The 27447-nt window shown below is 39.6% G+C and overlaps 1 protein-coding gene across 1 annotated transcript; it reads left to right on the top strand.

Moving 5' to 3' along the window:
* Positions 1-2491: 2491 nt before the first annotated feature.
* On the top strand, positions 2492-18607 carry BRI3 (brain protein I3). The gene is made up of 3 exons (XM_072417833.1): positions 2492-2770; positions 14564-14669; positions 17878-18607. Exons 1-3 carry the CDS (start codon positions 2602-2604, stop codon positions 18008-18010), a joined length of 408 nt encoding a protein of 135 aa, XP_072273934.1. The 5' UTR covers positions 2492-2601; the 3' UTR covers positions 18011-18607.
* The last annotated feature ends 8840 nt before the right edge of the window (positions 18608-27447 follow it).

Genomic DNA, 27447 nt, shown 5'->3' with positions numbered 1-27447 from the left:
AATTATTAAAAATTATACTTGTGCCATGAAAATGTATAAAAAAATAATAAATCTGATACTACTGAGTTTTAGACTAATTGAAGGACATTGCTTGTCAACAAGCTGAAATGGCTAAGTTCACCAACCCTGTAACTGGCAATGTGTCAACTTTCATAATAAATAAATACACTGATGGTAACCAGCACAGGGCCGGTGCCACTCCTCTTCCATATTTAGCATGGCAGCAATGACCCTTCCTTAGCAATGACCAGCATGATGCAGAACAGTGCCCAGGCTTAGACTAGTGAGCCTTTAGAACAGCAGCCTTGGCCTTCTCTGAGTTTTTTGTTGTTGAAGACAGTCAAAAGTTGCAAACTTTTATTGTATCTGCAAGCAGCTGGTGTGAATGCTGTGGTCAATAGAGTGGTTTCTGGTAGCTGAAGAACTGATTTCAAAATATATATAGCTACATTTAAATAAACCTGCACTTTAAACAAGACAGCTGAACTAAGTCCCCCCCTGGATACTGGACACCACATAATGGCAGATGATGTCTGGCCCTTCTACATAGTGAATATTATTTATATAGCGCCAACATATTACACAGCGTTGTACAAAGTCCATAGTCATATCACTAGATGTTCCCTGAAGGGACTCACAATCTAATGTGATTCTGATCTCTTAGAGGAAATTCCAACTACTGGCCTCTGGGTAGAGGGGACACGACCCTAAGGTTTTCCTTTTTCAGTAAAATGATTTAAATCCTTTGTATCTGGGGTGTATCTTGAAGATTGTATATGAAGGGGACCTTATGGTGCCTAGAATCCAGAAGAGCATTACATTTACTGCCAGCCTATACGAATGGGCTTTTAATTTTCTCAGAACTGCGTCTCGCCCTAAACATCAATAGGATTGCAAAAGCAGAAGGTCAAATGCAGGTCAGCAGGAAGCCACTGCAGGTCATACGCAGCTCTCAGTGAATTCTGATTCAGAAGTGTTTCAACACAAATAAGAATCATGCCACATTTGGCCATTGACAATGTCCCTTATGCAGGTCTGCATATAAGAGGCAAAACAATGACAGATGAGAATGAAAGTTGAACAGAGAGATGCGTTCCAAAAGGAAGAGTTAGGGACCATGGTTTAACTGTTCTTTAGATCCAACATACACCAGTTCATTATTATATTAGATCTTGTATCAATAGGGCTTAGGTTTATTACAATGGTTTGACATTAGTCCTGGACCCTTCTGAGGTCATTCAAACTTCATTGACAGGTGCATTAGACCTGATGTTGACCTCCTTTTGACCAAGTGTCAGATTGGTTAAACTGACACTTGCAGTTCTTTTTCAACTTCTTTTCTTTTTTATTAGATAGCATTTAAAAGCTGAATGAAAGGTTTAATGCAAAATAACACAATGTAGGGATTAATGTGGAATTAATCCCAGCTATACTCCCCTGTTCTGCCACAGGGTGCCACCATTTTCTTGCTCCTTCTCTTCCTATTTGTGATTTTCAGGCATCTTGATTGGCAATCTTGATTGCAAGTGTGCAGGAGTTCATTCAGTCCTGGCACAAGCGGGGGAAGCCTGGGATTGGCGGGTATCACAGGGATCTGCAGGTATTACAGGGATTGGCGGGTATCATTGGGATTGGCAGGTATTAAAGGAATAGAAAGGTTTCAGTGGGATTGGCAGACATCACAGGGGTTGGCGGGTATCATTGGGATTGGTGGGTGTCATTGGGATTGGTTGGTGTCATTGGGATTAGTGGGTATCTATGGGATATGGGCAGCATGGTGTCTCAGGGGTTAGCACTCCAGCCTTTGCAGCGTTAGGTCCTAGGTTCGATTCCCAGCCAGGACAGGTTTCCTCTCGTATCCCAAAAACATGCTGTTAGGTTAATTGGCTTCTCCCTAAAAATTGGCCTTAGACTACATTAATGACATATGACTATGGTAGGGACATTAGATTGTGAGCTCCTTTGAGATACAGTTAGTGACATGACTCTGGGCTTTGTACAGCGCTGTGTAATATGATGGTGCTATATAAATACTGTGTAATAATAATTGGTGGGTATCACAGGGATTGGTGAATTTTGATAGCACCAGTGAGCGATCAGGTGGGTAAGAAAGCTTTTTGCAGATGGGACATAAAACAAATGTTATATTATATCCCATATATATATATATAGGTGTACACATGTATCCGGAGGGACTACTAGGAAGGAGACAGGGACTGGAGTCCTGGGTTATATATCACACTGAATAATAATGAGTCCCTAGCTGTATACGACCCATTGACTTCCTTATATTACAATCAGCCCATCACAGCTCTGAGCAGACATAAACCCACTGACACTTTGATCCTCGTACAGTGACATTAACCCTCTCCTCCCCGGCACAGCGCAGGAATAAGCGGAGCACTCAGCCGCCTGTAGCTCGCTGCGCCTTTAAGAGGAGCTTCCTGGCGGGGAGAGTCATGCAGTGGGGATTGGTCACATGACCCGAGTCTTGTGACTGGCCGCACACAGCACTGAGCACATTACAGGGAGGAGGAGGGGGGATACCTGGGCTGTGTGCAGAGGAGGGAATCACCTGTGTGCCTGCCGAACCGACACAACATGGACAGCAAGCCGCTGCTACAGGACCGACCCCCACCCTACAGCCCCGCTCTACAACCCGGCTATGACTACGGGCAGCAACCCAACTATGGAACTATTCCTGGAGCCCCCCAGACTGCAGCCCAGACCCCCTACCAACCCTCCGCATTACCCTACCACACCGGCACCGGTACCTATCACTTGTATATTATATATCACTTATATTTATTTTATCACATTATTATTATTATTATTATTATTATTGTTATATTACTTATATTATATATCACTTATATTTATTACTTTATACAATGAGTGTGTGCAAGGAAATCAGAAAGCAATGCTGGGATTAGTGTGTGTAATAAATATTGTATCATATGTGTATGGATGGATATATATATATATATATATGTGTGTATATGAGAATATATATACACACACACACACACACACACACTGTATATTATGTACATATATATTCCCATACACACATTACAAATAATATGTGTATCAGAATATATATTGTGTATGGTAATATATACAGTAAATATATTATTATTATAGTGTGTGTTATATAATATACATTTATACTGTATTGTGTAATTCTCATGCTTTCTTTGCTATTTACAAATAGCTTCAAAGTATGTGTGTTTATTTTTCTTTCTTTTTTTAAACCCCCCATTACTATTTTTGCTGTCTGTGCCCATTGATGATTTTCCCCTTGAGACACAAAAGGAAGTTTGAGGAAATCTCCCAAAGTGTGGGGAGTTGTCTTTTAGGACAAGTATCCTGGGACAGATGTTAGCATAATTCCCTGGTCTCTTTTTCTGAGGACATTGATAAACTTCCTCTTCTTCTTGGTGACTGTGGTCCCCGGGGGTATAGTGGGGTGTCTGTCACTGTAGTCCAGACTATGTGTGTGACTAAAGACTGGACCCAGTGATGTGTGTGTGGGGTGTGTGGTGGGGGGGGCCGGGTGATGGGAGAGGAGACATATCTGTCCATTCTCTGCACACTGCGCCCCCTCTAAATCTCCCTAGTGGAGGAAAGAGAGCTATGTGATTGGAGGAGAGCCAGTATACACACATGCAGACAGACCCCCTAAAAGTTTGTAGCCTTTAAGTTTAATATAGTAATTTATGGGAAGTTACAGAAAAGTTATGAGAAAGGGTGTACACACAGGGTACTTCTTACCCGGGGCTTCCCTTGAGATTTCTGGGGGCAGTGATCAGTTTGTACCTCTCAGATCAGTTTGTGACACCATTGATCTTCTTGGCTATCTGTAAGGGTGACATTCTTCCCACTGTAATGTAGGAGACATTTTACCCTCTGACCAGCACACTAATGTACTGTAATCTGTGGATAAAGTAATTATAGGCAGGGATTGCCCTGTGTTAAAAAGGTAAAGGCCACATCTCACATTTTAGAGAAAAGTGTCAATACATGTTTGGTGAAATTCATTGAGCGTAGGGATCTATCATAGAATGGTCTGGGGAACTTAAACTGGGCCATAAAAATTGGGGACTCCTGACATCCCCTATTTAGGCCGTTAGGTTCCTCATTTCCATCCCTCAGTATAAATGAAGGGGTTCTGTAACAATGAGATCTCCTAGAGTAGAGTTCCTTATTGGCTGGCACCGACCTCTAGGACCCAAATACCCCGGTCATGTAATCAGCTTTGTGCCGTCTCCCATTAGCCGATAACCCGGCTGCATGTGATTTCATTTCTTCCACCCAGCGTGATGCTGAGATGTAATGGACTTTGTGGGGATCTTCATTTAAATTTTTCAGAAAACAAAAACCTGTGAGGTTTAAGTCTTGTGACCAAAGCAATAAGTGTTGGTAATTTTAATCTAACCCAAGCCTGGTGGCCATACACATGGTATGCTATGTTACATGGGGCCTGATTTAATAAAGCTCCCCAAGAATGAAGAAGAAGGACTATGATGAAGATCCTGGGTAATCCAGCAAATCTGCAATGTAGCTGGTCCAGAATGGAAAACATTTGCCAACTAATAGCATAGTTTTAATTTTAGAATATTTATTCCAGGTTTGCTGGATCACCCAGGTTCACCTCTGATTTTCTCCAGTCTTGGAAGGCTTTAACAAATAATTACAAGCTAATTGAAATGGCCAAAAAATGACCCATGTATATGGTCGGTTCACACTTTATTGAGAGTCTTCCTCAGCATGTTAAAGGGAAAATGTTTTTTCTGTAGTTGATGTTATGTATTTTACACAGACTAACAAGCGTGCTGATCGGTTATACGCAGTACCAGGCATTTCTTAAAACCAGACTGCTGTGTTCATGTATAGCACAGGAAATGCACTGGACATGGAAGAATGGAGCTGTCTCTAACAAAATTATCTGTCTGTTCCTTTCTCAAAAAGTGAATCTGCTGGAACCCTCAGCTTCTGACCCACTACAAGGAGTGTCCTGTTCCCCCCTGCTGTAAGTAATGGTTCCACCCACTAGCTGCTACATCACTGCTATGTCCTGTAGCTGATGGATTGAACCATGGTGTATAGAAGGGGGACACGGTATCCATCACACTCCGAAGTGCTTCACAAGGTACATTTCTTTCATTGGCTTAGCTTCAAAAAGTGAAGATCTAAGGTATGAACAATTGGACAGCTTGAAGTCAGGGCCATGTTGATTAATTTGACATTGAGTTGCTGCTGAGATCTTTTAGAATTCACCAGGCCCCTTGGAGATGCTATTAGCCGGGTCACATTTCCCATGGACCTGATTAGGAATGCAGTTATTTTAAGGAACAAGAACCATCAACGCCGGCCCTTATCTTCTCTACTCTTCCCTTTTTTTTCATGAAATTGACTGAGCATGTGCCTGGGCTGTCCCCTTTACTGTTCATTATAATAAATTTGATTTGTGCTGGCCCTTTTCAACCAGCAGGGGGCCACACAGGTAGGGGGTGGCCCAAGCTAGTTCTGCACAGGGGCTCACAGTTGGCTCCATTGGACCCCCCCTAAAGTTTATGAAATGGATCACATGATCACACATTTAATGTTTGGCCTTTGGACTTTTTTTTAATGAGGAGAAGTAAATGAGTTACACATGACTGGTAATTGAAGTGGACATTTTACAATGTTTAACCACCTTGCAGTTAAGCCCGACCTTCGCTCGGGCAAAAAAAAACTGCAAGACAAGAACCATCAACGCCGGCCCTTATCTTCTCTACTCTTCCCTTTTTTTTCATGAAATTGACTGAGCATGTGCCTGGGCTGTCCCCTTTACTGTTCATTATAATAAATTTGATTTGTGCTGGCCCTTTTCAACCAGCAGAGGGCCACACAGGTAGGGGGTGGCCCAAGCTAGTTCTGCACAGGGGCTCACAGTTGGCTCCATTGGACCCCCCTACAGTTTATGAAATGGATCACATGATCACACATTTAATGTTTGGCCTTTGGACTTTTTTTTAATGGGAGAAGTAAATGAGTTACACATGACTGGTAATTGAAGTGGACATTTTACAATGTTTAATGTGTGAAGATTGCAGTAAATTGGCTGTGCCGTCCTTTTAGTTATTTTTTTTTTTTTGCTTACATGTCCTTTTGGTGTTATGTGATCTAAGCACATATCATTGTATTCCGGTATATCCATACATATTTCCAAAGTCAGGTGATATGACACTCCCCTACAAAGTGGAAGTAACTTTTTTCTATTGACAGCAATCCTAACACCCACACATCAGCGTCTTTTATCACATTATTTATATAGCTGTAATTTTCAGTTTCAATCTGTGTAATCTTTTCTATGCTCGGTAGTGGTAGCCATGGCTGAGCACACATTGAAAATAGAGCTATTATCATGTAGGTTTTGGTCTGGTGCCTTGTCATGTTTATTGTTTTGTTCAGCAGTTTATATGCCAGTGTCATGTGACTGCATCACATGTTATCCACATGAGCCTCTGCAACTTTCTCTACACTTAGACTGCAACTTGGATCATGAGATTTTCTTTTTTCATTTTTCTGAAATAGGAACTTTTTGTGTAAAACTTATTTTTAAAGTTGATGTTCATCTATATATAATTTATTGAGATTATATATATATATATATATATATATATATATATATATATATATATATGCGCTACAGTAAAGAGGTTACCTGTGGTGCTGTTTGTCACTTGCAGCAGTTTGCTGTTAAGCCAGGAGTTGATAACTGCACACTTTTCTCACTACAGGTGTAAACGGGCCCTTAGGCAGCCTATTGACTAGAAAGGGATTCTTCCACACACAAGCATACAACAAACCAGAGCACCACACAGCCACAAGGTGCTGCAGTACAAGTTCAGTACTCAACCCAGAATTTTTTTTGAGCCCGGTTGGCAAAAATTGTAGGTGTTTGTGACCCAACACTTCAGTAACCACCCAAAAACATCTGCGTGCTTACTGTAAAGTGCCGGGTGGTGCGCCTAGCTAAAAGGGACTGGGGTGAACACTGAAGTTGCTTTGGGGTGCCATATAAAACATATGACACTGTATTGTACAAGTGCACATGTGCCTGCAGTGTATACGTATGGCTATGCACAATTCTGGGCTTCCACCCACCACTATGAATGAAGAGGAACTAATGGGGACAAAGGGGGTCATTCTGGTGACAACTTTCAGTTGTATTTTCCTTCACATTGAAAAGATATCGGCCCACTAATTTGTGCCTAGAGAACAGAAAGTTGGTTGATATAGTTGGTACCCCCCAATAAAAAGAAATAATGCAGTCTTAACTAAACCATGCAAAATGTTGGTGGATGATTGACTTCTCATTTTCCTTAGGATTAAGATTCCAATGAGACCAAATGGAACCAGATGGGGAATTATTCTTTTTATGTTTAATTTAATACCTATGTTATTTTCTTCAGACTTAAATATAATAGCATTGTATATTTAGCCCTTGTTACCCTTGGGGTGTTTTTGAGTAGTTTGTCCTGTGTTCCGGTGTATTTAGGTGCAGTACACCCAGGCATATCATCCTGCATGAAAGACATCTGAGATTCTACTCTAGAAACAATCACATGAAATGTTCGCATGTCACCTCTTTACCATGTTTGTGCTTAGAAGGTCAGGAATCGTTCTTCCCTTTTCTCAGTATCACCCATAAATAAGAGATCAATTGTTTCTGGAAGGGAAATCACTTCCTCAGGGGTGTTTGGTAATTGCTTGAGTGGTTAGATCTTCTGTTTGTATTGAGAGGTGTGTTATTGCCAGGATTTTGTACTAGGACGATTTCTATGTGCGTTATGCTTGGGGAAATATTTGTATTTACCAGTCTGTAGTTGTTCTACATTTGTTACTAGAAATCAGAACATAACTTGCTGATTTCCTGGCAGATGAACAAATCTGAATAGGGCACGGGTACTTCACATTGCTCTGATTCATTCAGGTAAAAGCTCGTCTCTAGAAGATTCTATAAGGTGCCACTTCTGTGTTCAACCCAGATATTGCTTAAAGCCGGGTGAGAAGAAGCTTTAGGTGGGTGGTAGCCCCTGTATTGTGACCAACTTATCAGTAGCCACCCAAAAACAGCCGGGTGGTCACTGAAAAGTTCTGGGTGGTTCGCCCAGCTAAAAGGGGCCAGGGAGATGGCTGCACTTACCCTCCACATGCCACAGCACCATCTTCTGTGTTGTCCATCGTCTTGCACTGCTTATTTCAGGATTGAATGATATTCAATGTCATTCTACCCACATCCTGTAAGTGCAGGACGCCATGGGCCCACCCTAGGATTACCACCCTTTGCTGCAGGGAAAAGACATAAAATGACCAGAAAACATCTTAACCAGCATTGGTAAATCAACAAATTACAAGATAGAAATATGGCTGTCACATAAGATATAGCAATACATAAAATTGTTGTTCCTAAAAGCTGAACACCCACTGATAAGATTTTTTTATTGGGTTCCTGTTTTTCTATCTCATCCACCAAACATTTATGGCATTGAGTGGGACATTAACACTACGCCCACAATCCAGTGTTTAATTCCTAGGGCAGCCGGTTGCCAAAAGTGTATCGTGCTCAGGAATTTTGGAAAGCTAAAGTCGGAGATCCCTTTTTCTTTGGGTCTTCATAAGAAAAAATAGGACCTTTTGTTCTTCTTATAATTTAATATATCTGGTTGTATTATTTTTACCCACAAGGTATGTTTTATAATCAGAAAAGGGATTCTAGAATCTAAAAATAAATTGTTAAAGGGGGTGGCTTATAGAAGAGCAACCTATATATAGCTGCATGAAGATGTCTGACCCAAGAGGGATTTTTTTCTATATGATAGTATGGGAAATACCTTCAAAATGTTTCTTTAATACTTCTCATTACCCAAGTTGTATTAGACATGCAATGCTTACACCTAACCATGGCCTATTTTTCCCTGCTGGCCCTTTTAACATGTGATTATATGAGTAACGTTTCCTAGATGTAATTTGTTCTTTTTTTAAACCGTGGTTTCCAGATGTTTATCACTTGTGGTATGTGAACTTTGTCACCTGTCATATGATTATTACACAGCTCAAGGTATGCAAAGCTGAGGTTGTGTTTTTATTTTTCCTGCTGTAAGCTGGGTATGTGGATTGTGTCATTACCTGTCACTCCAATTTCATGAGACTATGGATACCGGGAATCAAGGATTGATCACCATAGACTTTGTGTCATGCTTCATTGCATTCTTCACACTTTGTAGTTGTATCAGAATACAAATTACACATTTATTGTGAAGAAAATCAAAAAAGAAAATTGAAATCATAGAGCAATACCTCTTCATCTATTTCTGATCCAACAAGGCTGCTAATGGATCTCAAACAATTTCCAGAATCCTTTGGGTCAAGGACTTGTCATGGAGTGGCCAGTTCAGTACATGCCATAGATCTGTGCAGGTACTGCTGGGTGCAGGGATCTCCTGCTGGACGGTATCTTGATATTTATGGTAGTGAGCTTTTTGAGAAGATGAGTCCAATAACCACCAAGGCGGAGGAGCACCTTTATTTCCACAGCCTAGCAATGATTGGCAAAGGGAGAGAAAAGAGGTGTTGGGGGGGTCTGGCTCCTGTCCCCCCATGGCTGACAGTCGAGGGACAATTTGAGTAGTATTTACTATATAAATGATTTGCAGGTTTTGGTTTCCTGCCACCTGTCATGACCATGTAAGTGAAGATGACGCATTTCATTTTACAATCTCCGCCATACCATAAACCAGCATGTGTACCTACAGTGAATGTACCATTGGCCAAGGACTAAATGAAAAGCTAAAACTCACTGGTCACTTTGCATCATAAAAATCCTGAATACACTTGGGCATTGTAATTGACACCTGAAATGGTCACATTGTTTGTGATGTACTTTGCACTCTCAAATGAAGAGTCTTTAGAGAACCCATCTCCTACAAATGGTGAAACATATATGCAGACCTCAAAAATGTAAATCCTTTCCTTGCTCTGGCCATTCTAGGGCTTTGCAGAGTTCTTGTAGTGTTCAGGCTTCATACAGAAAGTTGTTCATGTGCACTCATAGATTAATAGCTATGCATGGCACATCATACGTTGTTCTTAGGACTGATGTAGATATAATTCTGTCATGGCCGTCTTGTGTGACTTTTTAAAGGAATACTCAACATGGTCAGAAACGCCAGCCAACCTTGTAAGTAGAAATTGCATCTACAGCTTGTGGTTCTGTGCTCCAGTTTTATTTGGAGGGCTGGGTGGAGAAATAAAGAACTGCTGAATTTGTTGATATGTGTCCATATAAAGCCAGAAAAATGGACTTTTAGAAAATAAAAACTTTTTGTAACTTTTCCATAAAACGAGATTTCCAATGTTATTCCCACCTCTGTTCCTGGGAGTTTGGTATGTTACTATCCATCATTCTGTGCCTCATCTCCTCTTGTCGCATTCCCCTTAATAAAATATAAATCTGACACCATGAGCAATATTTTCCCTTGACAGCTAAAGTAATTCAGTTTAATCCTCCAGTATCTAAAAGAAACAAAATAATACATTTTGGGTGAACAAACCCTTGTGTATAGAGCGGATTTTAATGAAATTCTGGGGTTGCACGGGTCAAGGACATGTCATGGAGGGCTAAAATATTTTTCCCATTTCCTGACACCACATCTATGCAAGTAATCATAGGATGGAATTGTCAAATATCTGCCAGTATCTGCTGATCCTGAACTCTTCAAAAGGAGGCATTGTGAATTGACAAGACAACGTACTGGCAAATGTCCTCTGAGCACCAATGTTGAGGGTACTTCTTGTGCTGCTGACCACCAATGATTTGGGGAAGGGGTTACTGGCACTGATCCTTTGTGCTGAAATGTATGCATTTTGTTCTTTTAGTACAATTGTTTTCTGGGTACAAGGAAGAGCATATAGTATAGGAGTATTTCTGTGGCATAAGTCGGTGGGATCACTGTGTACAGTACTCGAGTACTACCTTGGATAGCCTTGGTAACTCTTTGAGCCCACTATACTTCCTGGCATCCTAAGGCAGCAGGTCAAAGTAGGCACTTTTAGGCTTGGAGGGCTAGTAATTCTGCTCTTTTCATGTGCAGTAACTCTGAAGAGTTGGAGGTTGGCATCCTCCTTATCCCCCAGGGACAATTTATGGATTGTGTTTTGCATTGGTTGTTGGGGGGTACATATTTCCTCTGTGCCACCATTTGTCTCCCTGACAGAGCCTGTATCTGCTATAATAGACAGGTGCACTTGGTATTGCCTCTTAATAAATGTCTGGGGGCATCTTTTGGGCAGTAATGTTGTTTGCCGTTTTGGGAAGTTTGCTGGTTGGCGTTGCCAATAAAAGCTCCTCCATAGTATATCAGTTTTAGGCACCTTCATATGTTCGGTCACAAAACTGTCATTGTAAACGTGGATTCTACAGTTATTGCCAATTTTCAGCAATGCAGTAATCAAACATACCATTGGTGCATGAGGGATTTGTACAGAATAGGCTATGTAGGCCCCTAGTACAAAACATTGCTCATGCCGCTAACTAATCTCAGGTCTGTAGCACTAACATACATCTAATGGTTCCCCAAAACAAATGGCAATTGTTACCTTTTCCTAATGTTTTTAGTAGTCCGCTTTTTCAGGTAAAGCAGAGAGCCTATAGCAAGGGTCGGCTCATACAATAAAAGGACTATGAGTAATGAAATGAACATGGATCTGAGACTGGAGGCTTTATCCACCCAAAGCTTTTAAAGCTTCTTAATATGTGAGAAAAATGAGTTTGTCTCCTCCATAGCAGACACAAGTCTTGGGTTCCCTTACTATGTGCGGGGGAGAAAATGGTGCTTCTCAATATTGCATCCTTTTCAGCTGAGTTGAAGAAGCCCACTTTTTACAAAATGCAATTAGTCATTGGAGCTAAGATTTTCCTAGTTAGGAAGGTAAGTAGGGCAGTATGGTGGCTCAGTGGTTAGCACTCTGGCCTTTGCTGGGTCCCAGGTTCAATTCTCAGCCAGGACCCTATCTGCATGGGGTTGGCAGATTCACCCCCTTAGCATGGGTTTCCTCCAGGTTCTCAAGTTTTTCAACATATTTGATTTCCCCCAATATTGACCTAGGACTGTATTAAAGACATATGACTTTAAAGACACTAAAGACAAAGACATTAAATTGTGAGCCTCTTTCAGGGGCAGCTAGTCACATGACTATGGACTTTGTACAGCGTTGCATAATATGTCGGCGCAATATAAATACTGTGTAATAATATTAAGTGTAAAGTTTCAGTAAACTGTTTAGCTATCCCATAGTGCTTGGAGACTCTCTTGCCACAAGTATTACACACTTATTTGCTAAACAGAGTAGAACGGATCTAAAACCAATTTCAGTTATATACTTTAATACATTTTAATTTTTTTATTTTTTTTACTTATAAGCAATATTTGACCCCAAAAATTTTAGTTTTCTGTTTCTCATGCAGCCTAACACAAACAGCTGCTGTTCCGTGTTGTGTTTACAGGTTAGTGCAGTTAATATTTAACTATTTGCTCATTGCTTAATAAATGGCACCGTTTACAGCACTTGATTCCTCTTTTTTTTTTTTTTTTTTTTGATTAAAGTTACAGTAACAAAATTTCACAACAGACTAGCAATTCAGATATAACATACATAACTTGGAACATACATTATTTCATCATAGCATGTAAAGCTTGAAATGTGTCCACAAATATCAAGATCTCGGGCATTGAACCTGATTTATAGGCCGCAGAGGATGCAATTTTATCAGTGAAGCTGAGTGATCTAACAATTTTTTTAAGTCATTTGCTGTTTGTTGGCAAATGTTTTCAACCCTGGACCAGATATATTCCAGGTTTGCTGGATTACCCAGGTTTACTCATAAAAGTGTATCCTCTCCAGCCTTGGAGAGCTTTAATAAATCGGATGCCTGACTTCTAACCTATACCAATAATGGGCAGACAGGCTTTAACATTAAATTCATATTGCAGTTTTACAAATCTCATGATGTGAAAATAGTTGCCTAAAGTAAAACTATAAAATCAAAATTTAGATTTAATCTAAGAAGGGATGGGGTAGTTGATTCCTTTTAACTATTATTAATTGTATACAAATTGATCCTTGTTATAGCCACCCTGCTGATTACTGTCCTGAGTATCAAGCTTTCTCTGCTGCTTACATGTGAAATATTACTAGTTGTGCTTTGGAATATAGCTTGGTGATTAGTAACTCATTCTTTTGACTTATGATCCTTCTTTTCCCTCTCTGTGAATCTATCTGTGACCACTAACACATAATACCCTATATGTTGAAGCCCAACTGAATTTAAATGATGGAAGGAAAAAATGTGCAAAGTTGTGTAGTTTGTTCTCGTTAGAAGCCAGCTACAATTAATGCTGAAAAATCTAATAACTGTCAGCAGGTTGCAGGGAAGAATCTTTGTACAAGAGCAGTGGTCTCTCTGCAGAGCACCGGCCCCCCTGTCTGACATATAGCTCTATACCCAGCAAAGCTCATTCTCCTTTCTGAATAAAAAACTCTGTCTTTAACTTGGGAGTATCAGACCTCTGCAGAGAGGCCACTACATTTCTGTTCCAAATGTGCTGACTGTAAATGCAAAGTGATTTTCGCATTGCATGCTTTTGTGTTGATTGCCCTAAAAATGTTTACCTGCTTTTTAAACTGAGAGGCTTTAAAATGAAACTATACATTCCTCATTGTACTTACTAGAAATGCAATACTTTCTTTTTCATGTCCTGATCATTGACCCTTGGTGAAGTTTAGAAAATCCAGGTATGTTTGTGCAGGCAGGGTGAGGTTTATGGAAAGAGTGTGAGTCATTGGACAAGAGACGACATCCTGTAGTGTTTGCCATTTTTGCAGCCAAGTACTTCAATATGAAAGGGACTGATAATTGCTTTCATTGTTTCAGGAACATTGAAATACTTGGACCAAAATGGAAACTAAGTTCCCAGTAAGAACAAACAAATTGTGTTCAGTCTATGACAGGGGCTTGTCATGGATATAGTGGGAAAGAGGGGGCATAAATGTTGGACTTCTCTCTCCCTCTCTCCTCCTCCACCCTGGAAGACCAGACTTGGAAACACACAACCTTTACATACACACACACACACACACGCGCACACACACACACACACGCATGAGAAGAATAAGCTTCTGAAATGAAGGTGTTTAGAAGAAATCTAGTTATTCTTCTATTCTAGGTGCCCTCCTACTACCTGGTTGAATGGAAGGGACCTAAATTTGGTTTTGCACTGGGGCCCTTTGCCTACTCTGTCTAGTACTGATGGATTATATCTTTATTAACCTCCTAACCCTGCTAGGGTAAAACTTTCTGGTGGATTTCGCTGCTAAGTAGACATAACTACAAAGTTTTTAGATTAAAAAAAAATACTATAGATAAGAATTGGATTGGGTGTGGTTTAGATTGGTGTTCTTGTTTTTTTTGGTTAATCCTTTAATTCTCACCACTGTACTTTCTTTTCTTTTTCAGGATACATTGCAGCGCCACAAATGAGCTACCCCACCACTTATCCTATAATCGCTCAGCCAACAGCAACGACCTCTGTGGTAGTGGTTGGAGGATGTCCGGCATGCAGGTAATTCTATTAACGAAAAAAAAAACCTTTTATGATATATATAACCCCAAAAAGTGATATGTGCTGAGCAGATTCTAGCAATCATCAGCGATCTGTTGTATCGTGTGTCAGCCAATGACAAGTCAGTTTTATCCTGCGAACAAAGAACACAATCCAGTAGTCATAGCAAGGGAATGGAATGCTATCTTCAGTATACTGAATTGTTTGCCGTTATTGGATCACTTTATCATCCTTGTGCATTAGATCCATCACCCAGATGGTATTGTATCCAAGTTAAAAACAAAAGTGTAATTTACCAGCTTATCTGTTCTTGGATTTAGCATATTGTTGTTATTATTACTTTATCCAGTTATCAAACCAGAACTTTCTGCCCTCCTGTACTTATGGAGTTATCACCCTACACAGGAAGTTTGTAAGGCCTACAAAACAGTGATCGCCGACCTTTTGGACCTATGGACCACTAAACCTAGGGGCTCCGGACCGCGCCTGCGCGGGGAGCTGTGTTTCGCTCAAAGGGGAAGAAACTTCCCCCTATAGTGGTCACACACAAAACTATAAACCTATCATCTGGAAACAAATAGGAATATTTCTCAACAACAACTTCAGTCCTGACCGTGGCTAGCGCGCCAATCTTGAATTACACATACATCTCCCCATTTTGTATTTGGTTACATATAGTTTAGTATTAGATGCACTTTAGGAGATTCCTTTTCTTCTTTCTCCGAAGACTAAACACACATAGAGTGTAGCTTGGACATATATTATTGGCTATATTGGCTATATTACCAGACAAAAATTATACCCCTTCCCTATTTTCTAAAAAAGTCTTCATTATTGTGTGTCTTGTGAGCATATTTCCTTCTTACTTCCTGTCCTGGTGACCACACAGGAAAGAAGTAATTTCTCTATTGGAGTGTCTATAGTAAGTGACAAGTAAACTTTCTTACTTTATTTCAAGAGAAACAAATCTTTATAAATTTGGAACCATTATGCTTCACATTTCTCTGAGCTCAATTGTAGGTTATGGCTGTGCAGCAGTCACGTCTATACCAGATGGTGAACCGAGTATTTGTGGTCATATGATATGAAGTAATATGAGAGGAGGAAGAGGTCATTGTGTTTCCTTGTGGATCATCAGATCAGACTGAGGGTAAACTATAACCAGCTATTGTCTCCGGGAAATGACATACTAGGGTCATGTAATCACTTGGAAGTGACTTCCCCAATGTTGATAGATATATGCAAGGTGTTTGTGGCACAGAACCTGGTAAGGACCTCTTTGTAATTTTTTTAAAGCCTTCTGAAGGGTTGTTAAGACTTCTCTATGTGCCTTAGAAGCATTGCTTTCAAAATCTATTCTCCAGGCTAAACTACCAATACCACACAAAACTAATCACTCCCATAGAGAACAAAAAGAAAAACCTAAACACTGACCTGTGATGTTTCTGTTCCAATTCCATGAGTGCCCACATTACTGACAGATTAACACTTTCTATTGGCTGTCTAGTGGCAGGGTCCTCTCCGGATCCAGAGAAGGATGTGCCAGGTGGGACAAGGTAGAGGGGTCACAGTTTCGAAAAAGAACAGGCTACTGCAAAAAAAAAAAAAAAAAATTGGGCGGGAGACAGTGCTTAACCCAGAATTTTTTTTAAGCATGGTGGTAAGAATTTGTAGGTGGGTGGCAGCCCCTGTATTGTGACCAAACTCTTCAGTAACCACCCAAAAATAGCCAGGTGGGTGCTGAAAAGGGCCTGGGGAAAACCCTGTATCATACACTATTGCCACTATGCATTATAGGCATCATACACTATAGGTACTATGCATTATAAGTATCATACACTATTGCCACTATGCATTATAGGCATCATACACTATAGGTACTATGCATTATAGGCATCATACACCATAGGTACTATGCATTATAGGCATCATACACCATAGGTCCTATACATTATAGGCGCTATGCATTATAGGTATCATGCTCCAGGTGGCAGGAGGACCTTTGATTGGCACTGGCTGCCCAACTATAGCACCAAGGAAAGTGACCACATGGAATCCTATAGTCCTAAATAGCCTAGGAGAAAGCTGCAGGTGCATCAGACACTTCTCTGCATGGTCACCTGGAGCCTACAAAACCTACGATCAGCAACTGTGATATCCAGGAGGTAGGGAAGGTTTTTGTTGTACGCATCGAAGGACTATAATTATTCCTATAACCTAAAACTGAGATGAAATATTTCTAAAATACTTCAACCCTACAACGTCTATAAAATGCATGCTGACTCCTAGGTTGCTTTGTTACATACAGTATATATATATTTGTTTTTATTCAATCCAGGAAAATTGGAAATTGGCACCAATAAATTGACATGATAGGTTCTGTAGGATCTGTTACTACCTGGAGGTTCCCAACAGACATGAAAAGGGGAGCTGCAGTGGGAAAGGAATGGTGGATGATTTTTCAGCCCATTTGTCACAATGTTTGGTTTACATGAGTCTTCAGCATCATCCAGCACTTATGTGTCTAGTGGTTGCAGGAGGTGTCAGGACTGTTTAATGGAAGAGGTTTTGTATGGATGGGCCAATACTGCATGCTTTCAGGTACATCTCCTGCTCAGATTATTATTATTATTAGCACATCTTATCAAGCCTGGCTGCCCATGCACAGTTTGAAAATGGCATTGGGGATACAAATGAAGTACTAATAACCAGGACCTGAGGATGAACTATAGACTGGTACAAATCTTACAAATTAAAGTGACAATAAAGCTTAGAAATGAAAATATATTCCCCCCTGTCATTGTACATTCTGGAAGGAAAACAAACCCAGAGATAAGTTTGACATTGTGTGCTGTGCATATTGGTGCATTATGGCAAATTCTTACCACGCCCACTGTGGTTTTTATTCCACTTTAATGCAGCTCCTATTTATTAATACATTCTAAAACCTGAATTTGACTCGACCAAGTCCCTTGCACTTAAGAATTGGAGAGGGAGAAGCAGCAGAGTGAGCTGCTAAGCTGCAGTGCATTGCTCATGTGCTAACAAGGAACATGCTGAAACAAAATACCAGCAATGAGTTTATTGCCTTGCTGATATTTCTAAAATATAAATAATCATAATACTATAAATGTAACTGGATTCTTGTATACCACATCCCTTTACCCATGCACAGCCTAACATTGTTGTTGTTTCTTCTCTCTTTCAGAGTTGGTGTATTGGAAGACTCCTTTACCTGCTTGGGTATCTTCTGCGCCATCTTTTTTTTCCCGATTGGGATCCTGTTTTGTCTTGCCTTGAGGCAGCGAAGATGCCCCAACTGCGGTGCCACATTTGGTTAAGAAGATAGAAGAACAGAGGGCGCGTTCTTTATCCTCCAGTTCTTAATCTCCTCTCCGTGCACAATCCTTCTCTGTAATGAAATAGAATCTCTGTATCTGGGTGTACGATCAGTCTAAATAGGTGGGGTGGGAGGGACTCTGTGCCATAGAGACACATGGAAGTGTAACTCTTCCACACACCAGTGCCTTCAGAGACTACTAATATCCTGTCCCACCACTTGGCTGATGTCCTATAAGGATAGGTTCCTTTTGCTCGCATTCACCTTGTTCTGTGTACATTTGTGTCTTGCCTTTCTTCTGTCTGTAAGATGTCTTTGGAAAACTGTCATTTTTTAGTATAACGATACAGCACTGTGAAAGAAAAGTTTATGTCCTCCTTAAAATGAACAAATGGTGGATTATGCAGATTTATTCTTCTTTCTTATTTGTTTGAACAGGTCTAAAGCTTTCCTATCATCCACTCACTCTGGAGAAGCCATTTTTTTCAGCCTCCATAGGCTTCTATATCAATTTATTTAATGCCATTAACAAATATTGCTGAAACAAATGTTTTGGAATAATAAAATACCTGTTTTGTAGGATGCAGGATTCAGATGATCATTATACTAGATGTCTGATTTATTTAAACTGGTGTCTTGCATTTGGGAAGTGTAACACTGGTGGTACTTGGATGATCTGGAATGGAAATGTGGAGGACTAGATGGCTCCTATCAGCCTGGTATTCACATAGCGGTCCTCTCGCTATGGGAATGGGAATGGGAAAGTAATGTCTGAAGTCCTAATTGGCCATTTGTGCAAAGTGATCATCACAAGGCCAGGAAACTAGCTTTGGCCTTAGGTGGGTTCAGCTGTTGCAGACTGTGTTGACCGGTTTCTTTTTAGTGTCCACGCCATTAGGATCGGAAATGAACATATTGGACATAAAGCTTGTATCCCGAATAATGGATATTAGTCCTGTTGAGTACAGACTGCTACCCCTAAGACTGCAGATACTGATGTTAGCAGATATTGATATCTGAAATTACTTTGGAAGTATAAGAAGTTAAATCCAATTTTTCACTCAGTTTATTTAAATTTTAGTTTAAATTGGCTAAATCTTTTCAAAATGCATTAGAAGAAATGTTTTGCAAAGTCTAATACTGTATGAAGCAGCCACAGACTGCTGCTTTCACCAGAGTGATGGTGAAAATGGTGAAAACTGGTACATTATGTAGAGGTCTGACATGTCTGCTGTAGAGTTCCAATTATTAGAGAACAAGAGCTTTGCTGATTAGACTTCAGGTCTGATTGGGCAGCAGACTTGTCAGACCTCAACAAAAGGTTCACTTCTTCCACCCTGTAGGAATTATCAGATCTCTAAGCAGTGACCACTATGTCCAGACAGTGCAGCAGTCCTTTATTTCACAGCACCCTGGTGGGGGTCTGGCTTTTCTACCCAGAATGTGACTGCTTAGAAATCAGACTACAAGACCTTGCACATCTTTTGTTTTAATCCACCTGTAATGTCTAAATGGAATAAAACCAAAGTTCTGTTTGGTTCTAAAGCAATACAATGGATGAAATACAGTTGCTGGTGTCACTTGTCACCTCCATTATCTTGCAATTCAGCTTCATAATATTCACCCTAAAACCAGAGATTACTGCTATTCATAATATCCAGCTCCTGCATCCCTTTCCTGCTTCTCCAGCCTCGCTGTCTCGTCATAAGGTCCCAGAAGGCCCAATATGCTAGGTCAGCCACAGCTATTACATTATGGAGATATATATGAAACAAATTGTATGTATTTGTATCAATAGGTTGTTTGTGTTGACAGTGAGATGTATATTACAACATAAACATATACAGAAGATAACTTGTATAAATGCAATGGACCAGACCTGTCTGAAGTGGGACAATGCTATGTATATAATTATGTAATTAAGAGCCAGTGGTGTCAGTGTGACATAAACCCAAATACCTTCACAATAAAATAATCAAAGCTTCTTAGATTGTGCTATATTTTTACTACAATTGATTTGTATAAAGTGTAGGTTGGGTATATGCATTTCTTAGTTATATAAATGTATATGATACCTATTATTTCTGCTTTTCTGAAATAACAGGAAATTATATTACTCAGTCTCTAGGTGATAGCCTAAGAGAGAACTGAAATCTGGTACAGAAAATCTGTCACTTTCCCTCTCACTAATATTCCCAACACGGGGTTTTTAATCCCATCATCCAGTGGAGGGATGGGGAAATGAGGGTAAAGGTAATACCGGGTGTTTTTTTGAATTTGTCACTGTAAATTAGTGTGCTAGATGGTGGTCATATAGACATTGTATTGACAACCTACACTTAAAGTCAGACCCAACTAGACTTTAAACATAATAAAAAGGAGACTTGTTGCCCTATTGGTAAGGGCTTCTATAAAGTAGGTGCAGCTCTTTGGGTGGGTAATATGGCAGGCATGTTTATTTACCCCAGGCTGTTGGCGTTGGATCTGATTATATTACCTGTACTGGACACGTGTGATATGTTTGTCTGCCATGCAAGGAATTCATTGCCTGAAAGCGGACAGGCAAACATTCTACATATGTGTCAGTAAATGTCATGAATGATGACTTTTGTTGGAAAGTTTTCTTTTAGAGAAATATAAATGGCAAACGTTTGTTTTGCTTTGCAGTGACATGAAGGTGCATGCAGTATATATGATATTCGTGTACACTGGTCGGGCTGGTTCTGCTACATCACCAGACAAGGTTATACAAAATGCTTTACAGAAGAACTATTTGTGGTTCCCATGACATAAGACTTGGGCTCACATGTTTTTTCTACTTCCCTGTACACTTCTGTTTTGAAACATTTCAGCTGACTGGAGGCAGAGATGTTATTCTGAACCATAGCTGTTATTTGTATGCGGAATTTATTAAACATTGAGCAGCTATTTTTGGTGAGACCTGGAATAGAATAGGTAGCGTTCTTAAGAGATTTTGTTAAACTGGGTAGAACGAAGCTGTAGGTGGGAGCCCCTGTATTGTGAGCCAATTTCTCAGCAAACACCTAAAACACAGCTGGGTGGTTACTGAAAAGTGCTGGGTGGTGCACCCTGATAAAAGGGGCCGGGGAGAGCACAGAATAAAGTGGTAATAGTAGAGAAATATGAAAGCTAATATAGGTGACCTTGTTCTGAAAATACTCATTCTTTGCATTCTCAACCCATGCCTTCAATGTTTTTCACTGACCCATAACAAGCATGCAGCATGTAAAGTTCTTATAATCTTTCTACTTGTTTAGCATCCAATATTCACAAAGCATTGTAGCAGTCAGAGAACAAGTATTAATAAAAAGATTGGTTATGGTGTACAGTAATTCTATCTTTACAGGTTTCCTTTAAAGCCGACCAAAAGGTCACCCCACTACTACTACCTGACCTGTTTTTATAGAATAGATTTCGGAGTGCATGGAACATCCTGGGATCCTGGAGAAGCAGTTCTGCAGCCAGAGCATTGAGTGATATGAATACATTTTCAGTCTGCCTCTTGCACTTGATAATGTCCTGCTATTTATTACTTTTCTTCCCTTTACAGCTTGTGTTAAAATGTCCCTAAACTTAATTCAGCGAGGCTGCTGATTTGTGTTGAGGATCCTTTACCTGGAAGTGACGGGTATAGATTAGCGATCCAGAAACCGAGTAGTACATTGGATACCAGAGCCTTATTGGGGAAATCCATGGATTAGCCTAAAAAAACAAGGTGATGGTGATATTTACAAATACAGAATTGATAATGTTGGTCTGATAAATTAAGGGGTGTATTTATAAATAATTTACTTTAAATTCCACCAAAATATTTGTTTACACTTAAAGCATGTCCTATTGTAACAGCTGTGCACTTTGACAATTAGCCACTAGGTGGCAGACCGAATCACTGTTTTAATAGGAACTGAAAGGAGAAGTGTACAGAGATTTGGACATCTGTCAGCAAATTTCAGGGAATCATTTTTTAAATGGAGTCCTAAGACACTGAGGAAGCTACAAGTTCTGCTGTGTCATGTCAGGGGATCTTTGGTGCAGGAGTGATTGCATTAGAGAATTTAGAATATTTACTGTAAACTAACTTGATATCTACAGAATGGAGTAGTGGATATAACACACACATGGATTTTATTCTCTTTTTATTACCGTAATATTTTTTTTTTTTTGGTAGTTGTTGCTACATTGAAATAATAACATGTATTCCCAAAACTTTTTTTACATTTATCAGACATGCACACAACCTGTTCTGAGGTCTCTAGGGCTTCCAACACTCCAATCATTGGAGTAGATTCCCATCTGCCCAATGGTGACTTTGGTAGCCTCTGTGTAATTTTTTGCTGTGGTAGATTACCTGATACCTGAATGGTGCCTTGACTGATAGGTTGATTGATATACCAGCCTGATAGTTACTTTTGTTTTTTTAAATTCTAGTACCCAACATTACTATCTTTGAGGGACAAAGAGCAGTTGATGGGAAAAGGTACGGCCTCTAGGTATCCTACTGCAACTGCACAAACCAAGGCCAACACGGCACTGCTGGTACCCACTGGTAAAGATGTGCCATTTGCAAACTTCAGCCAGCAAAGCCTCCACAGCCTTCTATGACAAAGCTGTGCAGTGCCACTTGTCCTAACCAGATCTCCAGAATAATGTTGATCAAATGATGTTCCACCGAGCACCAATGCACTGTTCACATTTTTACTGGTTACCCATACACTAAGGGCTCCATTTATGAATGGTTCCCCAGTCATTTCACTTTAGATTCACAATGATCATTTATACAGATAGCATTTCCTATTGTGACAGCTGTGCACTTTTAAGATTGGCCACTAGGTGGCAGAAAGAGACATTGTGTTAATAGTAAAGTGAGAAGAGAGTCTGTCGACGAATTTCAGATGAATTGATGGGAATAATAAATAAATTGAGCCCTAAATATTTCTACAGAGCACCACACAATACTTGTGTAAATGGTATTATTTATTATAAGGTTTGCAACTTACAATCACACTATAGTCCTGTAGGTCAGAAAATGATTTCAGAGGTTCTCTAAGCCCTGAAAACCATTTCAAGGGTTCCTCAAGTATAAAAAGTTTGAGAAAGGCTGCACTAGATAGGAGTAATACCAAGTCGGACTTATCACCTCCGTAAATGTAAGTTTATAGAGCCTTTCCCTCTCATATTCTAAAAGTGAGCTTTTGCTGCAGACATGATAACTCATGGCAGCGGTCATGGACAATAGAACATTTGTGATACCAAGATCAAACAGGATTAGAGAGAGAGATGCAATGGGGTCCATTTATAAATAAGTGATCCTGACACTTACTAAAACATTCACTGGTGAAGAATCAATACCTTATTGAAATACACGGACATGTCAGATTCAGTCCCAAAATCCCTGTAGGGACTCTGAGTGCATAGATTTTAAGGTTCAGTTGTTGGATTCCTATCAACTTTAAAATGCTTCTAACTCCTATTTAAGGCTGGGTCTACAACGCCGTTTTTAAAAACACATGTAAACATTTCTATTGCGTTTATATGCACTTTTATTAGCGTTTTAAAAATTGCTGGAAAAAGCTTATGCCACGTGTTTACGTTTTAAGTGCTCAAAAATGTGGGAAAACGCAGGAAACTGTCCCATTGAAGTCAATGGAAGCGTTTACCTGCTTTAACCCAGCGGTTAAATGTTTTAAACGTTGCAAGCAATGTTTAAGATAAAGCTCATAAACGTGCCTCAAGGAAACGTCTTGGTGTAGAATAGCCCATTGTAATGCATGAGAATTTCAAACATGGGCTTTAAAAGCCTCATGTTAAACGCTGGTGAAAACGTCCGTGTAGACTAAGCCTGTGAAAAAAAGTAACATTTCCAGAATGTACGGCACTCCATCTGCATGTATAGTGCATTGCCATGCCAATAATTGTGAATAGAACATCAATGCATTGTGCTTTTCTGTGCCCTACTGCAAAGCATCATTCCACAACATTGATTACCATTCCTTTATCATGAGGCATTGTGATGAGGAATCTCCAGGAACAAAGTAGTTAGGGGGGTCTCTTCTCACCAACCCCATTGGTATGCAAAGTGCAGGGGGTAATGAACATTAGAGAAAAATACAGCAATTCTACTAAGTAGATGTATGAAAATAAACTTTTTTTTAGATTAAATGGCATTACCTGTGGCAGACCCCTGAGAGAACAGCCTACCGTCAGGGTTTATAATGCTCCATACAGCCTTTTCTGCCCCAGAACACCAGACTTGTGTGCAGCAGAATTCTGACAGCCTTCTGAGGTCAGCATAGACCTGGCAAAAAGTGCAATGTTCTCCCCGGACCGTTTTTAGCTGGGCGCATCTGGCACTTTTCAGTAACCACCTGTTTTTTTTTGGTTGCTGGAAAGTTGGGGCATTATACAAAGCAGATTAAAAAATGGGCAATACAATGTATACTGTTTGAACACAATATAGGGGGGCAGTAGAATACTAAATTGTGTTATTCCTATTTCTGGGGGAAAACACTTGAGGTATCATCAATAAATCACAAGGGATACAGCAGGCACTGCTCCCTGGGAAATACACCCATATAATCATTGACCTCCAGACACACACATAATAGAAACACAGACACAGCCTGCTTTTGTATGAGAATATTTATTATTTCTATAGATCTTACAACCTGGAATATTCCGATTCCATCCAAAGAAATATATATTCTTTTTCTGAAGCCATGGCTGTGTGCATATACATATTTATATTTTACATAAAGGCAATTCACTTTGAACGTAATATTAATCAAAATAACTTAACTGAATGGCTGTCATTGTGGAACACTCGGAAGCATTAAACACAGAGTAAGTATGATACAGAATATAAAGAAAACATTTAAAAAAATATTATTGTTAAAATAAAAAGATCATTACACATTGCATTCAGAGGAGAAATCGTATTCAGCAAATAGCGATAGATGGATATCAAAATATATGTATTGATAAATATTTGTCTTATGAGTAAAATGATCCTGTTTGGCTCATATCACTGAGAAAGTCATATACAAATCATAATAAATGTGAAGACCACAAACAACCGCATGAAAAAAAGCTGCAACCCGTGTGAATAAAGTGATTGCTGATTGGTTGATATGAGTTACTGCACATTATTTTTGGTCTTAATAAATAAGCATTTGCTGGCACCTGTGAACCTAACTTTACGAACCACCAGGATTGCTTACTGGGCCCCTGAAATGAGCCAGTGAACAATTATAGATGTAACAATTTTAGATACTTGTAAGGGAAGTTACCTGAACAAAGCTGTTGCTTTTCCTTTTTGTTGTACTTTCTGTCCAATAATTATTTAGCTGGATACTGCAGGTGACCTCAGAATACTGTACTATGGTGGATAAGAAAAAGCAAACAATGTACATTGGTACACTTTGTACCTAAAAATTAGCTCTGGGTAAATATAAAAAAAGGCAAATTAATGCAGCTCTGTAATAATGAATCCTTAAAGGCAAGCAGTGAAAATACCTGATTTTGGCTTAGTTGTAGCCACTTATTGCCCACACAGTAACACTTAAAGTGGGGCTTTTGAGATTCGGACAGGTGGTTATTGCAGTAAAAGGCAGGTGATGTCCCTTCTGCAATGACTGCTCAAACCTGTCTGATCACCGCCCAGCTGTCAAATATTGCTGAGCTCAGAGTTGGTTGCTGGTTAAACCCAGCAATCCCGGCTTCCCTTGTGCATGGTAGGAATGAACTATCGCATTCTTGAGTAAAATTTACATCATCCCAGGATGGCCAACAATGGTCTTCAGAAAGTAAAGAAGAAAGAGAGATGGCGGCACCCTGTGATAGAATGGATATACGTGAGGGATTGCGGGTTTAGTTCCACTATGTACACACACCAGATAAAAGTAAATGTATCTTGAAAGGCCAATAATCTTACAATTCAAACTGGTATTTACATACAAATTTTGAATTTGATTTAAAATGTACTGTAAATATGACAAAAGAACAAATCAGTTATCTAAATGTTGGCATATGTGGGCACAGACTTCCCCTACACAGCAGATCCATAAAGCCATAACCTCCATGGAAGACACTGCAGGCTTTCATATAAAACAGGAATTTTCTGTGCTAAAATACAGGGGACAGTGGGGACATCCCTATGTATATCTCTGTGGTTCTTATCATTGGCCTCTGCATTGGAAATAATGTTTAATAAAATAATGATGCGGACAAGCGATTCCCCATTGGCTGGATGCCAGCTCTTCTGTGAATGCCTATTCTAACATTTTGCTGATAACTTCCCTTTACATTTAACCAACAGTTCATTTATCTCAGATATCCAACACTGGCCTTCAAAGAAATATAAACTTTATGGATTCTTCTTTTTAATAAAATTGGAGCCAAACATTGCCAATTCATGGATTTTATAGTGGAGACTAATATGACACATGTATAAGTCACCATTCACATGAAGTATCAGCAATTAGAGTTTTATATTTTATAAATTGGTGCAATAATCCAGAATGACTCTTCCAAGTTTGTTTGTTTTTTTGTTTTTTGTTGCCGAAATCAACGCAAAATCAACACAAAAAAAGATGAAACTGTTATTATATTTGCTAGTTGGATTGTAACATGGAGGGAATACCAGTGCAAGTGAATGCAGTATGTTTACTTTATATGGGCTGGTAAGAGCAGCATTTGTGTAGAACACTGTGCTTTAACAGTAAAGACTTCCTACCTAAAGTACATTTACCCATCTCTACCAAATATCTTTCTTCAATTACTTTGTTTACACAACAGCAACCTTCACATTCGTCCTTGATCCCACAACTTATAATATATACTAGCCATATAAAGGACCTATGAGTCACCACATTTTCTTCTTAAGCAGATCTTGCAGCCAAAATGAAAGGTCCGCTATTTAATGATTCCCCTCCTTGGTGAAATTAGGCATGATATATATTTTTAAAGACCTGAAGGGGGAAAAGTTAGATGACAACAACATCTTTCTTCAGGGTAAAGCACTCCCACCTCCAGAATCTTTTTGCATAGAGATTTGGAATGCCCACCATTCTTTGGGATCTTATCAGCAGAAATGACATGCAACTCTTTGTACAAAGTAACTGGAGGAAAGATAATTATAATAATTGTTTTCCCCCAACTGGTCTTTTTTTTGTTTTATTATTTTTAGTCGATAATCAACAAAGGAAGGGTCAGAGCTTCCCCTTGGTTTTTTAACCTTAGGTTTTTTAAATGGCTTCCCACCCATGCATTGTCACATCACCAGTAATTGGGTATTGATCCTGCCCCTGCTTCAGCCATCAGCGGAATACAAAATGCATCCAGTGTCTGGGGGCAAGGAAAAGTAGTTTTGTAAACACCTTGGGGTGGTGTGTAGTTATATATTTCTTTTAAAGGCAAAAA

This window comes from Pyxicephalus adspersus, chromosome 7 (assembly GCF_032062135.1).
Source record: "Pyxicephalus adspersus chromosome 7, UCB_Pads_2.0, whole genome shotgun sequence".
In the NCBI taxonomy this organism is placed as follows: Eukaryota; Metazoa; Chordata; class Amphibia; order Anura; family Pyxicephalidae; genus Pyxicephalus; species Pyxicephalus adspersus.
This window is presented reverse-complemented; position numbering and strand designations above follow the sequence as displayed.

Coding starts and splice junctions, on each gene's coding strand:
- BRI3 (XM_072417833.1), top strand. CDS start 2,602: ATGGACAGCAAGCCGCTGCTACAGGACCGACCCCCACCCTACAGCCCC. Junction 2,771..14,563: donor ACCCTACCACACCGGCACCG/GTACCTATCACT, acceptor TTTCTTTTTCAG/GATACATTGCAGCGCCACAA. Junction 14,670..17,877: donor GGAGGATGTCCGGCATGCAG/GTAATTCTATTA, acceptor TCTCTCTTTCAG/AGTTGGTGTATTGGAAGACT.